This window comes from Seriola dumerili, unplaced genomic scaffold (genome assembly GCF_002260705.1).
Source record: "Seriola dumerili isolate Sdu_G_001 unplaced genomic scaffold, Sdu_1.0 BDQW01000091.1, whole genome shotgun sequence".
Classification (NCBI taxonomy): Eukaryota; Metazoa; Chordata; class Actinopteri; order Carangiformes; family Carangidae; genus Seriola; species Seriola dumerili.
This window is the reverse complement of record NW_019174346.1, coordinates 4,462,877-4,477,409: the sequence shown is the minus strand read 5'-3', so window position 1 is coordinate 4,477,409 and position 14,533 is coordinate 4,462,877. Positions and strand designations below refer to the sequence as shown.

Here is a 14,533-nt window from a genome sequence, read left to right as displayed (position 1 = left end):
AAAAGGCTGGAACAAAGAGAGGAGAGACTCACTTGCCAGGGCCTGGTATGACATCAAAAATTGGGGCTACAGGGTCGGGTTACAGGGAATGCGGAAGTAATACGTAGCCAAGAGCTGCGGGACGCATGGCAAAAGCAAAAATAGGGTGGCAGCGCATGGCCATGGCCAATTTCAGTGGAAATTATGTGGAATAGGATTTGTTATTGGAAGCCTCAGAGCCTGAATACTTGGCAAGTGCTGCGTGGCTCTGGCACTGGTTTAAGCTTGATAAGTCAAAATGGATTCCGGCTGAGCCTATTTATGTCATTCCTGAAAACATATGGATAGGATTCAGGCGCTCAATACTTTCAACCTTCAACAATGACATTCAACACCACTTCTCCAGTCCATTAATCTTCCATGAGAATAGATTTATCATCCACAGCACTGAGGGACTGCATTCAGTCAGCATCAGCCTGAACAGTATTTATCACACCGACCTCACTCTGTATCAGTTTCAACAATTAAAGAGCCTTATTTTGCTGAGTATATGGTAACATAACAGTAAAGGTCAAAGTGTTCCTCTGATTCTGTGTATTTTGTTTTGTGTGTGTTCAAGGCCTCAAGGTGCGCTAAATAATTAGCAGAGATAAATCAGTGCCATGTATTATCAACCTGAGGGCTGTCCAGAGGTCACCACACACAATCACACTGTGCTTCTCTCGTTCTAATTATATATCTGGAGAGTAGATGCAGCCGAGTCTGAGTTAAACACTTGTTAACGTAGGCAGGGATGCAGGCGCGCCCCCAGCACTTGTAGAGACAAGCCATCCAGTGGGACCTCTTGCAGGCCCCTGACGGACATTCGGCTGTTGGGGCACTGGCAGGGTGATGGAGGCGCAGCGTAATTTTGCTCGACTGCCATGTCACAAAGTGTCACAATCTGTTCCTGACAACGCGACTGCAGGCGATAAGAGAGAAAATAGGAAAGAGAAATAAAAGAGAGGCAGACGAGAGAAAAGGGGGCTTGATTTTGAGTGCCAGAGGTGGTAATAAGCATGTCTGGCCACTTCCTGGGAGACAGCCTATTCATCAGGTTGATTTAGAGTCAAAGGTGTACGCAATTCAAGTGATCTTGTGTCTTGATCGTCTGGCAAGCTGGCTGTGCAGTCAGTGACGGAACCTGGCATAATGAGTGAGGAAAATAGGGGGGGCTCTCACTGTGGACATGAGCCCCTCACCAGCACATAGGTTTTTGAGAGAGAGGAATCCATTGGAAAAATGTCCTACAATATGTTCCAGCTGTTCCTCATGAATTAATAGAAACCCCAGATGGCATGAATCAAAGAGTAAGTCATCTTGTCAAAACCTTGTGCTTTAAATAACTTCATATCTAATCCCAGTTGTCGATGATACTGAGATTTTAGCAGTAAAACATTTGAACTCTTCTTACTAGACATCAGTCAGTTCGATATCTCAGGACTCGTCATTGTTCAAAGTGTTAAATCAAAAGCTGGTAAAAATGCTTTTAGCTGCCACACCCCTTCTTTTAAGATGAAGCTGAATCCTTTTCTTTTTGTATGTGGGGTGCACGTGTGTCTGTGCATGTGTTTCCTCTATATGATGTGTATTTTTGTGGAGGTAACCGGCTGACCGCCAAGTGCCTATCCTATCCTTGTTATTTACATCAGGATAACAAGATAGAAAAAAAACTTCTCTTGTCTTTAGCGTTTCAATCTGCCCTGATAAGTGATTTATTTACATCACTGCTTAAAAGCCATGAAACGGTCAAAGACTGTCAAGTAATCCCTGCACTGAATCTGCTGCTCATTTCACACCGTCACTATGCCCACACTGGGGTCTCAGCAGAGTACGATCCCATGATAATGAGCTAATTATAGGTACAACATTCCTACTTCCATATCTAAATGCTTGTCTCTAATAGGAAACATTTCAAATTATTGAGAAGCAGAGAGAGAAAGAGACGGATAATTGATGCAAGCAATTACAAGTTCTGTGTCGGAGCAAATTGGCCAGCATATCTGGACATGTAGGGGGACTGCGACCTCATTTACATCATAGTGTCAGGAAATAATTGGAGAATGTACTGAGGAGGTGGGATGGGCATAGTGTAACACAGACCAGCTCTGGTCACATTACATAAGCAGTTCACTTGGACAGTGTGATTCAGTTCAGACAAGAAGCTTATGGAAAAGACTGTACTCAAGGTCAAGGACAAAACATAATGTGCAGTCTTGGTATGCTCCAGCAAATTTAATCATAATAGAGATCTTTACCACAACAAATATTCTTTATGACATTAATCAGTTTCCAAAAGCTGTAATTTGAGTATTTGAAATGGTTTCACCACATGCACACAGGATTCTGAACAGGCTGTCATGTTTTCATCGGAAAGCCAGTAATAACTGACTTCAGTCTTACTGGCCATTAGAGAGAGTTTAGCTGTGTTTGGGCTGAAACCGCTTCAAAAGCACGGGGAGACGATGTGCTTGACTTTTAACAATATCACTTCCAGATGTTTCATTACAAAACAACTTTCAAAGACTTCACCGCAAGAAAACCTTCTCGTGTGAAGAGCCAGGACACACGAGTATGGATTTCAGGAACCCACAATTTTCACATTTTCATTTCAGTCGGAAAAACCAGCATGCAAAACTGTCTGGAGTAACACCAATAAAGTGCTAGTATAAATAATAGTGTTACAACCCACCCCAGGCCAACACACAAATCATTACCCCATGTTACAGCAGGCATGCCACACCGCATACTATTTAAAGGTGTTATCCAAAAACATGAGATAGCATTATATGGGTATTGATTTGACAGGCTGAATTAGTCAGTGGAACAGCTAGAAGCAAGACACAACAGGAAGCTTTGGCTAACTATAAAAATGGCCACTGAAATATGGGGGTGCATTCATTATAGTCTGCCTCTTGTGCCTCTCATCAGGCTGGCTAACACTGACTGGCGGGCTCTGACCCACTACTCCAGCGCTTCTCTCTATTGCACCCGTCTCTCATCAAGAGCCTTGGACGGAAAAAAAGAAGTAACATGCTGTTTACTCGCAATCCCAGGCCCGTAATTGCCAATTTATTTGATAGGCAGCCGGGTAATGATGGCATTTCACCCCTTGCCGCAGAGACTAAACGGGAGTGAATCATCCCAAGCTCCCTGCCCTCACTGATCCAGCAGACTCCCTCCGCTCAGGACTGCTGCCTGCCTGAATGCCTGCCACCCAGACAGAAGGGGTGGGGAGTGGTGGGGGGGGGTAAGGGGTGGTGGTGGGGGTGGCTGCCATGTCAGCTTCAAACAAACCCAAAAGGGAACCCGGTGCTTCACAGCAAATGCAGCTAAGCCTGCCAATTTAGCTCGGGTTTGGGGTTGAGGCAAACACAGCCGAGCTGATGTGCCATTTGTAGGCCTTAATGAGCTGGCAGGAAGGAGTGAGGAGGGAAGGAGAGCGGGAGAAAGGAGGCTGCCAGGCCTGACCTCCTCTGGCCTCTATCTCCCTGCCAGCCAGGTCGGCAAACTCAGTTCATCTGCTTCATCGGACCGTAGTCGCTCCATGAGGGGAAGGGAGTGCTACAGCAAATACCATTAGCGGACTGTTGGTGTAATGAACAGTTCAGGTCAAAGCTAGCTGCTGTCTCACACTGCTCCCTGGAACTAACAAGTGACTTAGATGCTTTCTCTTGGTTTTCGCACTGTGAGGGAGCATCTCTGTGCAGCTCAACATTAGCAGTCCAGTTGCATTGTGCAGTGTTACAACCAAAATACTTTTAACATTTCAGTAGGACAAGCAAATGGACTGACATAGCAAAGTGAAAAAAACACTACATGCACCTGGACATACATCTGCAAAAATACTATTTTAAAAGGAAGTTAGCTGTATTTTATATTTATAAAAATAAACAAAATCCAAAGAATTTCAGTGCCAAACAAAACGTTTTTTTTTTCTTTTTATATTCTCTCCATTTTCCTCTTTCCTCTGTTTTCTGTCTTGGGAGCAGAGCTCTGCTACAGAAGCGCCGACTTGCACCTCTCGCGCCTTGTGAAGTGGGTCTTTACAGTGTGGCTGGAGGGGACTTGTTCCGAAACCTGTGGGGACCAGAGATGAAGCCTCACACAGTGTGACCATCTAAAGTGACATGGGGGTCTAAAAGTCTGTCGTCATGCTGCCCAGCTTTCAGCAGCTCTTGTGAAGACATGCTCGGTCTCCTGTGGGGTGTCTTGACCAGATGAAGCAGGGGGAACCAGGGCTGCTGCTCCTTCTATCCTCCAGAGTGTAGTGAGTGGCTGAAATGCCAGCTCAGGTGGAAGTGATTATAGTCAGGAGTGCAGAGAGTAGATCCTGCTCGAGAAAACTGGCATTCTCAAAATGAATGACGGAGATAGGTTTAGGATAATGATCCAGAAAAATGACTCTGGAGTAAAAGTAAACACACAGGCTGGTGCTGTAAATCATATTCATCTCGAGGGGATTTCATAAACAATATTTAAACTGAATAAGCTGAATGTAAAGCGACAGTGATGTAAGAATGTGTCCTTGTAGGAACATTGAGGTGACTCAGGAATAAGGGCATACTATAAGATGTAACTGTTAAAATGTATTTCATTAGTGTGTAATGAGTCAAAATACACATCACCACAAAAGTGCGGCCTAAATGAAGGTAAGTGGTTTGTCAATGAGGCCAAGGCAGATTACACTGCCAATGAAAATGAAATTTCAAAAGGTGATTAAAGACATTTATAGAGCGCAAAGGCTTCTCCAACACATATTACAATAGTTACATACAGTGATTTTAATGGATCCTTGCTGGTCCCTTTAAGATAACACTGACTATATCATGTTCAATATAGCAACCAAATGCAATTGTTTTATAAACATCTGGTCAGTGTCAAAGACAGCTGTGCCAATCTCCTCATGGTAATCAATGCAATTATTAATAATAATAAACAATTCTGATATGGTGCGATAAGATGCATTATTCTGAAGAAAACTGACTAACAGAAGGAAAGCGCATCTAGCCTACTGCTAGATTTGGCTGTGGGAACCTGGCTGTCATTCAGCATGAATCATTATATAATGATACTTTATTTTATAAATTGTTGCTTAAGACCTACAGACAGGTGATAAAGCTGAAAAACGAGTGGAGAAACAGGATGACAATGTCCCCAGTCACAGGGCACGAGGGGTCACTGAACGGTTTGATGAGTATGAAAATGATGTGAATCATATGCTCGGGCCTTCACCGTCACCAAATCTCACTAGATTTTTGAGCGACGTGTTAGACAGCGCTCTCCATCATCATCATCATCATCATCATCATCATCATCATCATCATCATCTAAACACCAGATGAGAGAATATCTTTTGGAAGAATGGTGTTCAGAGACTTGGAGAATCGATGCCAAGGAGCACTGAAGCTGTTGTGGCGGCTCCACATCGTACTACGACATTTTATGTTGGTTTGTCTTTTAATTTGTCACCTGTCCGTATGTTGTACTATTTAGTTATCTGAGATCATGACAGGTGACAAATTGAGTGCTTTTCTCGTTCTCTATGACAGTCACAGTTAAGCATATTCGTCATCCATAGGTTAAGTGTTTTCAAACCTCCATTTAAGCACAATTTGTCTTGGTGTACTGGCGCATAGTCACCACAGTGCAGTCAGACAGAAATCAGCAAGTATCATTTCAATTTCTGTTGTCAACATCAAATTACTTATTTCATTTCATGCCCAGTCAAGCATCGTAAAGCTACATGCAGAATCAGCTTTGCTTCAGTTGTTCGGCCATGTCTTTCTCAAAGACTTGCTCGCCTCCCAACTGACAGCTTTAATTATGGCCAGATATCTGATCGCTTCGCTGTAGATTCTCCACACAAATCAAAGAGCAGGGGTGGGTGTCTCGCAGCAAGGTCCCTTAAGCTTGCTCGCTTCACATCTTGGAATACTGTCACAGGGCGCAGGGACACATAGCCACTCTTTCTTCTGTCAGTTAATGCTCGCCTTCAGCTCCTCCACAAGGAGCAAAGACCGGGGTAGGTAGTGTCTTTTTCTGTATCAGTCGTAAAAAAAAAAAACCCTGGGAGAGAGAGAGAGACAGACAGAGGGAGAGAGAGAGAGAGAGAGAGAGAGAGAGAGAGAGAGAGAGAGAGAGTGTGTGTGTGTGTGTGTGTGTGTGTATGTGTGTGTAAGGATGCAAATAGTGCTCTTCACCTGAAGAACTCTAGATTGAAGAACAAGAGTGCACTAAGGGTGTTTAAGATTTAGCACTGAGTGCTCTGCTGAGGCTGAAGTTTATGGCTTTAAGACCAAGAGAAATCTTGAAGAAATCATAACTTACCTTTTGTCTGTGTGACATATTGTAGGTGCAAGGCCATGCACACAAAACGACACTTGAATCATGAAGTTTAAAACGTGTGAGCTGATAAGCAATGCAACTAGTGAACAATCCTAGCAGATTCATTTGCTTATAAATTAGTAAACTTTTATTTCCTCATATAAAATATGAGAAAAATAAATAAATTATGAATAAAAATCTTTCTCAAAGCAAAGAAGATGGTGGCATTTATGTACCAACTGTAGAACTTTTACCACTAGTGAATATCTCCTCTTTGACCGTTACATAACAGGTACTTGGTTGTGGATTCAACATTGTTAAGATGATGCCATAACTCAGCCTTTCTTCTATTAATAGTGGTTATATCATATTTTGTTTTTTGAATAATGCAAGTAAATAGAGAGTCATCAGGGGACATTTTAAGATATGAATCTATGACTCCTAAGCTTATGACCTCATGTTTTTGATCATTGGAAATTATTTTTTCCAGATGTCTGACTGTGAAGAGAGGTTGAAATAACTCCCACTGAAGCATCACTGAGCTTGTTTGTTAATGTACTCACATCTGTCAGTCTGTCTCTGGAGCTGCTCCTGAAGGAAGGCTTCGACTCTCCACTGACACTCTCGCTGTCGCTGTCCTTGCAGTTGTTCTGCCCTGGCTTCAGCTAGAAAAACACAACACACAAGGAAACCAAGGGTTAACAATGTGAAGCAAAACTGTTAACACAGCAGTTTAGAGCTCTGCATGGATAACGCTGGCTAGCAAAGGCATCCCACAGAAATTGGTTCATGAATATGTGAGAACTGGCAGGAGCTACAGCGCTGTCTCTGTAAATCTGTCATGTTTTCTGAGCCTATTCAGCGCCCGTCACTCTGCTTGCCAATGATAGACGCCATCTGATCTCGCAGTATGAAACTCCTCTCAGCCCACGAAATAGAGAACAGGGACAAAGACCCCTCCAGAACCTTCAAATGGAGCCCCTATCCTCTCCAAGCAGACACCACATGCTGAGGCAGCAGGAGCTCAGCAAGTGTCATCCTCTAGACACTCTGTTCGAGATGCTGCAAAATGACATGAATAAAGAGTAGGACGTGCCAATCCGCGAGCATCTGAGGCCCTTCAAATTCTGGAGAACAATAAAAGGTTCTTGGGAGCGCGGCGCTGAGTGGGAGGAGGTGGGGTCTGCACTCCCTGTCCAAGTCTGCGATTGATGTCCTCTGAAGCTCCCATGCTGCTCCTTCCAGACCAGACAAACGCTGGAGGTTTCATTTCAAAGCCCATAAAAAGCTGGCTTTATGGGACAGTGCAGTAAACGGCTCCTCTGCCACCTAATAGGAAAGGCAGAGCGTGGTGCTGCACACACAAAGAACTTGGACAAGAAGATGATGGCACACTCTCTCTCCTGCTCTGGAGGGAAGGGACAAAGCTACAGTATATGTTTTTTTTGTTTTTTTTTTACCTCTCTGTGACTATTCTCTTTTCAGGTATCGGCCATCGTTTAGTGTGATGAAAGGGCACAAGGTGGGGGAATACCAAAAGAACCCTTGAGCTGAGCAGATAATTAAAATGAAAATGTTCCCTTTTCTGCAGCCATTAGCGGTGTGAAAGGAACCCTATTCCTTGGGAGAATTGCGTGATGGGTGGAAGGCGGGCGGATTTGCCAGAGTGCTGAACGTGATAAGAGAGTCTGAGCACTGGGAATGCCTGATGGGCCCTTTTGACTGCATGTGTGCACGTGTCTGAATGTATGTGCGTACATGTGTGCATGAGTGCATGTCTACGTGGTAGGGGGAGAACACACAAGAACCGGATGTGGCACGTAACATAGACACGGGCGCACCGATGCCCTGCACTGTGATAGCACTAATTACATCCAACACATTTTATTCCCACAAAAACCAGGGCGTATTTTCTCTCTTTTTCCTGTAAATGCCAGTTTGTCTGAGGGGAGTTTACATATTTTTTAGAGAGAAAAGGGGAATAATATCTCATCCACACTGGCCTGTGAACTGATCCTTGAAGAAAGGGCGAGGGATGCTGTTTATGCCCAGGTCTGTGGCTCCTTCATCAAAACATGTTGACCTATAATATTTATTAACCAGCCAGCGTCCCTGCTGACAACAACAGGCGGCGCATGCCAGCACGCTCATGTATTTATGAATGTGCACACACAAAAATACGCAGGCCGCACAGAAAGCTGCTGCTGACTCCTGCACCAAATATCGCAGCCCACGACCAAACTAATATATGGTAAGCTCACAAAAGAATATCATGGAGCCAGTGTGGGACAGATATAGAGATTTGTCTGTTATTAATCAGTGTGGTATCAAACTGACTCTGCGGTAGTGAAACCACATAATCACACCGTCTGTACTCTGGCTTATCAGTGGGAACATACTCCATGAAATCAGAAATCTTGCACAAATTTAACTGTGTGTAATGTCTGAAGAACACGTCTAATAAAGACATTCCAATAAAGAGCGGCTCATCTTTCAGGGCTATTACATAGCTTGGGACCTGATTACACAGCTATTTGAAAATGTATCCCTCAGCTTGTTCCCTTTAATTTCCCCCTGAGCTCCCTTAAATTACTTCAGAGAATTGTGTTTTTTTTTTTTTTTCATCCGCTCTCTACTTTCCGAGGTTCAGATGATGGATTCATTTCTTTTTATGATGTGATTAATGGATTTCTTAAGCAAATGGAGGGAATGCTGGTGGTCAGAGACATCAAAAAGTGAAGCTGGAATTTAATGACCTGCTGTCTGATGATAAATCTAAATGAGAAGCCCATGTGTGTGGGTGCTGGGGCCGTCTCTGTGACCTCTTCTATAATGCCGCTGATCTGATCACTCCCACTTGTTACAGCGTGCGAGTCATTCTCTATATTTTTATAGCCTCTTAAACTTAGCTTCAGTTTTCCCTCCTGTAATGAACACCAGTGCACTTCACTGCATCTAAGGCAGAGAAATTAGACGTGTGCAGATGCCCCAGACTGCTGTGCCGTACTGATGCAATAACATAAAGACATTAATTAAGATGTAGGCTGAGGCATACGGATGTATTTATTTAATGACCTCACTGTATCTGCGCAGCCCGGGTAAGAACTGGCCCTGCAGGAAGATAACAAACAGATGGTTTTAATATTCCAGAGGCTAATTTCACAACAATTAAAGACACAGCGAGACATTAGCATCTAATGAAACATTTAAACTACTAGTAAGTGTATCTGCCATTAATTTCTACACAGTGAGGTCTTGTTTTCCTGCAATCTGTTCTGTGTTAGGGCATAGAGTTTTTTTTTCTTCCTCGTCTCTCTTACCAGGCTGAATTTACTGAAGGAGAGAATCAACAACTGTTTTCAATCAGCAGTCAGCGTGATGCTTTGGAGGAGCGCAGCTGAAACCTCAGTATGAAACGGTTCAGCTTGCAAATTTGAGAAATCATTTAACATTTGTTATAAATCATCCTTTCAAAAAACACAAAAAGACAACCAACTATTCAAACGGTTACTGTCCCACTTTATTTGGACAGCCCAGCGCTGTCTGTATTATCTGTGTACTTAGATTCAAGTGATACCCAGATGAAAAGCAGTTTAATATAGTGTTGTATTGTCTGTGGAGATATTGCAAACACACGTTGTTTCACATCTGTTTTCACTGGATAGCTATGTTAACACTGTAACTAGTCAGCATTTGAATTATAACTGCAGTGGCACCATAACTAAACATATAGACTTATCCACCAGATCCTTAGTGCATTTATGTAGGAACAAGTGGATGAATTTTAAAGCAAAGCCTTGTTATGTTTCTTCTTTTGCAGAATTCAGAAATACGCTTTGGTCTAACACGCACTAGATTCTGAGACACCGATCCCTCTGCATGACAGCATTAACCTGCAGAAAGACAATACCACGAGACAAACAATCTGAATCAGTCAAAACAATCCTGCTTCCTATAGTTGACTAAACTGTGTTTTAGGACAACCCTAGCTAAACATTCAAGTATTCTCTTAAAGGTCTGATATAGTTAATCAAAGAAATCATATTATCTGTAGAAAAAAATTAAATAAAAAGGCCAACAGAGAAGATAGCTAACCCTGTCTTAATAGATAATGTAGAAACAGATGAGATGTCAGTGACTTCCTCTTCAAAGCTCTACCATGGTTATTGATTTCCAATAATGTGTCTGAAGATTGCCATTTCTTGACTAGCCTTGACCGAAGCTAGGTTCGTCTCATAGAACCTGCTGCATGTTCACTCATACACTCTCCATACTTGAGTTTCAGTTAGTCCTAACACACTGTACATGAGGAATAGCTACAGAACCTGGCATTTCAACGCCTCCGTACAAGGTCAGACTGAAATAAACAGGCGTCTTTTCAGATAGCCTCACATCAGCATTATTGGAGCTGCCACATGAAATACAAAAGGTGCTGATGAATGTCTCGCTTCACAAATCCTTATCTTGAGATGTCTACCGCGGCGCAAGATGCCTGTCTTTGACGTACAAAAGGTTTCATTAAAGACGACATAATCAAATGTCAAATGTTGTCATTTCAGTATTGTTGTTAGTGGCAGTAGAGGAGTAACAGTATTAGGCAAAAATGATTAAGAGCATATGCAATACTGTGAGACCCCCCGCCCCCGCCAGGTCAGAGTGAAAATGATACTGTATCTAATTTAACACTGTTCCCACTTAAAAGTACACTACGGCTATTACAACATTGTCTTGAACATGTGGAGTCAATTATTTTCTCACTTACAGAAAAGTGCTCACCATTGCCATAGTGGAATTTTACAAGTGTATTGACCTATTCTCAAGGGCTGCTCTATAGACTCAATGCAATCAAGCACAAAAGTAGACCTGCTAACATTTCTAACCACAAAGGCCTTTTTAAACAGAGCCATACACAACCAGCCTCGCCCGGCAACTCCACCCCACCAGCCCCCATCCCTCATCCTACAAAAGGAAAAAAAAAGAGAGACAGAGAACTGGGCTCAGTTTTCTGTACTAGCCTCAGTGGGATTCTGTAGCCATCAGCTCCTGGTTTCCCTTAGTTACGCACAACAGCAGCTGCGGAGCTCGGCGGTAATAAAACCTGGAACAATTTAACAGCTTTTATTGTTCTTCTGTGGCTTTCAGAACAGCTAACCTGTCCTCTCAGGATCTGGCAGAGAGAATCCCACTAGGGCAGCAATGAAAGAGGATCTCATTTACCTAAAAGCGCTTATAAATTTTTAATTTGCTTTAACAAGTAAATTAACAAGTCCCTCATTTGGGAAGTTTTATGGCTGCTTGCCACTAAGGGAGAACCATGAAAGTTTTATAGATAATCCACTACCTAGACTGTGTTGCTGATAATAAATTGTCTATTTCCTGCGGCACTGTCAAATCCCCTTGGTTCCCACTGACTACACTTTGAATATCTCCTTCATGCTACCTTCAGAGGTCTATATACCAGGGCTATTAAAGTGCTTGGGAGCTTCATGACTCAGCAGTTAAAATGAACAACTTGAAGAATTTCTGTCGACTTTATACAGGCGCTCTCGTATAGCCTTAAGAGATGCCATCGCCAAACATTAGACCACATTAAGCATCGCTAATAATGTCCCTACCAACCTCTACATCACATCAGCCTCACAGTGAGCCCATCTAGTAAAACCACCCTGGGCTGGTCGACAACAGCAGTTGGAAACTGCTAGGCCTATTTAAGTCGCAGCCAGCTTTATCTGAAGAGACTGTTATGTGAAAAGAGGAGCTGAGGGTTCCTCGGGGCCTGTAAGAGGGGGCTGACAACCGGCCCCACGTCATCATTCTGACAGTGGCTATGTGGGCGAGCCCACCAGTGTGGCCTGGCTCTGACCCTGTGCTTGGCTCTGAGGCCCAGCTGCTTTAACTGCCACAGACAGGAGCCCCGCCTGGCCCTCTCGTCACCCATAACCCCCTCTGCCACCCTCGGTCACAGCCTGTCACTGAGCATCAGCGCCTGGCTTCCATTGCCCCAGATTTGTTTACTGTTAGCTGTGTGTGTGGCAAAGAGGTCACAAGCATACAGTGTGAAAATAACCCCTAATACCTCTTTTTATCTCTGTAGTTGAAGCATGGATGTTGTGTGTTCCCTCATCACTGAGACTAAATGACATATTGAAAACTGTTGGCATGTTTATCCCAGAGCCCACTGTTTGCCTGTGGTTAAGATGTCACTGTCAGCCGGCGTAGTATTTTATTATTACCTAGGTATGTAACCACGGAGAAGCTCCATTTCCTTTCAATCTGCTAGCATCGTTGTGTGGCAGTGATCTCCGGCGAACTTGTCAGACATCATTTTTCTTGCAGGGGAGAAATCGGTGAGGCCAAATGCACCCACTCCGACCAATCTCCAGCCACAGAGGAGGGCTTTTCTAGCCTCTGTGCAGGAATGTGCAGCCAAAGAAAAGATAGGGAGCCACTGAGGACTAGTCATAGCAGCCGCAGGGTGAGAGCATCCTGAGAGGAGGAGGAGGAGGAGGTGGTGAGGGTTGGGGTGGTCGGAGTGGGGGGGATAAACGTGGTTGAGAGCGCTGTCCTGAACTCATCAGTCATACTAAGGACTCCATTTCCTCCACCACAGGCCGGAGGCTACTAGAGCTTGTGGCTGCATTTATATATTGCCATAAATCTCTGATCTATGACGACATTACAGACAAATCAATATGCTTTTAACATCCATCCACTGCCCTGCGTCGCAATCACCCTTCTCACAAATGGTCATATAATGCTGTAGTCTGGAGGATTGAGTTATGGGGACAATTCCCAGATTTAATAATGAACTGAGCAGGTGGAGAAAAAGTGTGTGTGTGTGTGTGTGTGTGCGTGTGCGTGCGTACGTGTGTGTGTGTGTGGTTGTGCTGTGGCGCGGGTTATGTTGGGGTGGTGGTGGTGGTGGTGGGGGGGGGTATAAGAGCAGTGGGAGACCGCTACTCTCTCAGATCATATCTGAACATCTTGTTATAGTAGCCCAGTGTGGCAGTAAACCTTCCTACACACTTTGCACACCTCCAACTCCCTGAGCTCTGAGGTTCCCCATCAGAGCGCAGACCAAGAGATTACTGTTACCAGATTCCTTCCCAGAATGCACTGGGAAAAGGAGGGAGGGGAGACAAAAAATGTCTGACTGCCCAGTTGAGCACTCATCACCACATTCCTACCCATCAAAGACAGTTGCGTGCAATTAATTACATGATTCCCCAACTCTTTAATCTGTGCTACTGAGTCGTTATTTCAGTATTGGCTTTCAGAGACTCATCCAACTAAAGCCACCGTCAGTGCGCCAAATCACAGCTCCCCGAGCAGAGCAGCCTCAATAAAGAGTGGTATGGAAAAAAGACAGCAGAGAAAAAGCCCTCTCCTATCGGCTTGCAGAGGCTATCATTTCTCTTTTTTATTGCCATTTATTTTCCTCCAGGAATTCACTGCCAGTATATTGGCAGGCCTTCCAGTAGATGGAGGCAATGAAATTTAGCGCAGACACTTAACACTGGGTCAAGTATTGTGTGCAGCTCATGTGTGGTGGTAATATGATAGACAAACGCTTCTAGTTTAGGGAAAGAGGGCTTTTCTATGTTACAGGAATAGCAGCTTGCTGTGACACACGGCTGTGAAAAAAAATAAAAAGGAAAATAGCAACCAAACAACCAGACCCTTTTAGAAGGACGGATAAGATACAAACACTTACAACGTCTGAGCACTGTATCCTGGCTGAGGCTATTTATGAGAGAAAACCTAAATAGGTCAAACCTGTGTCATTATGCGAAACCTTGAAGTGTGGAAACACTCCTGGCTTGGATGTAATGAAGGAAAAAAAGATTTAAAAAAATGTATAAGCAAACTGACATTAATTAAAAGATCTTCCATTCAAATCCTTAAGCGAAAAGGCCACTCAGTACACATGTAACTTAAATTAATTTACATCCACATTGGAAAAACACACAAGCATAACTGTGTTTTACATGCATTAGTGCCAATTGTAGAAAGTAAGACACAGGCTGCACTAACAGAATAACATACATACATTAACATTTAAAGGTTACATGAGCTAAAATCCTTTCATTTTATTTTGGAAAACATTACATCATTCACCCATATTAATCACCATACCAGTGAATACCGGTGCTCTTAGCCGCGAGACATCTGTGATCAAATGTTTTCG

General features: G+C 43.5%; 1 protein-coding gene across 1 annotated transcript in view; it reads right to left on the bottom strand.

Annotated features, from left to right (window-relative positions):
* The window catches only part of auts2 (AUTS2, activator of transcription and developmental regulator), a 307,865-nt gene that overhangs the window by 155,310 nt on the left and 138,022 nt on the right, over positions 1–14,533 (bottom strand). Inside the window, exon 3 of the mRNA XM_022745814.1 lies at positions 6,909–7,010. Coding sequence (XP_022601535.1) covers positions 6,909–7,010 — 102 coding nt within the window. The remainder of the gene's footprint in view (positions 1–6,908; positions 7,011–14,533) is intronic.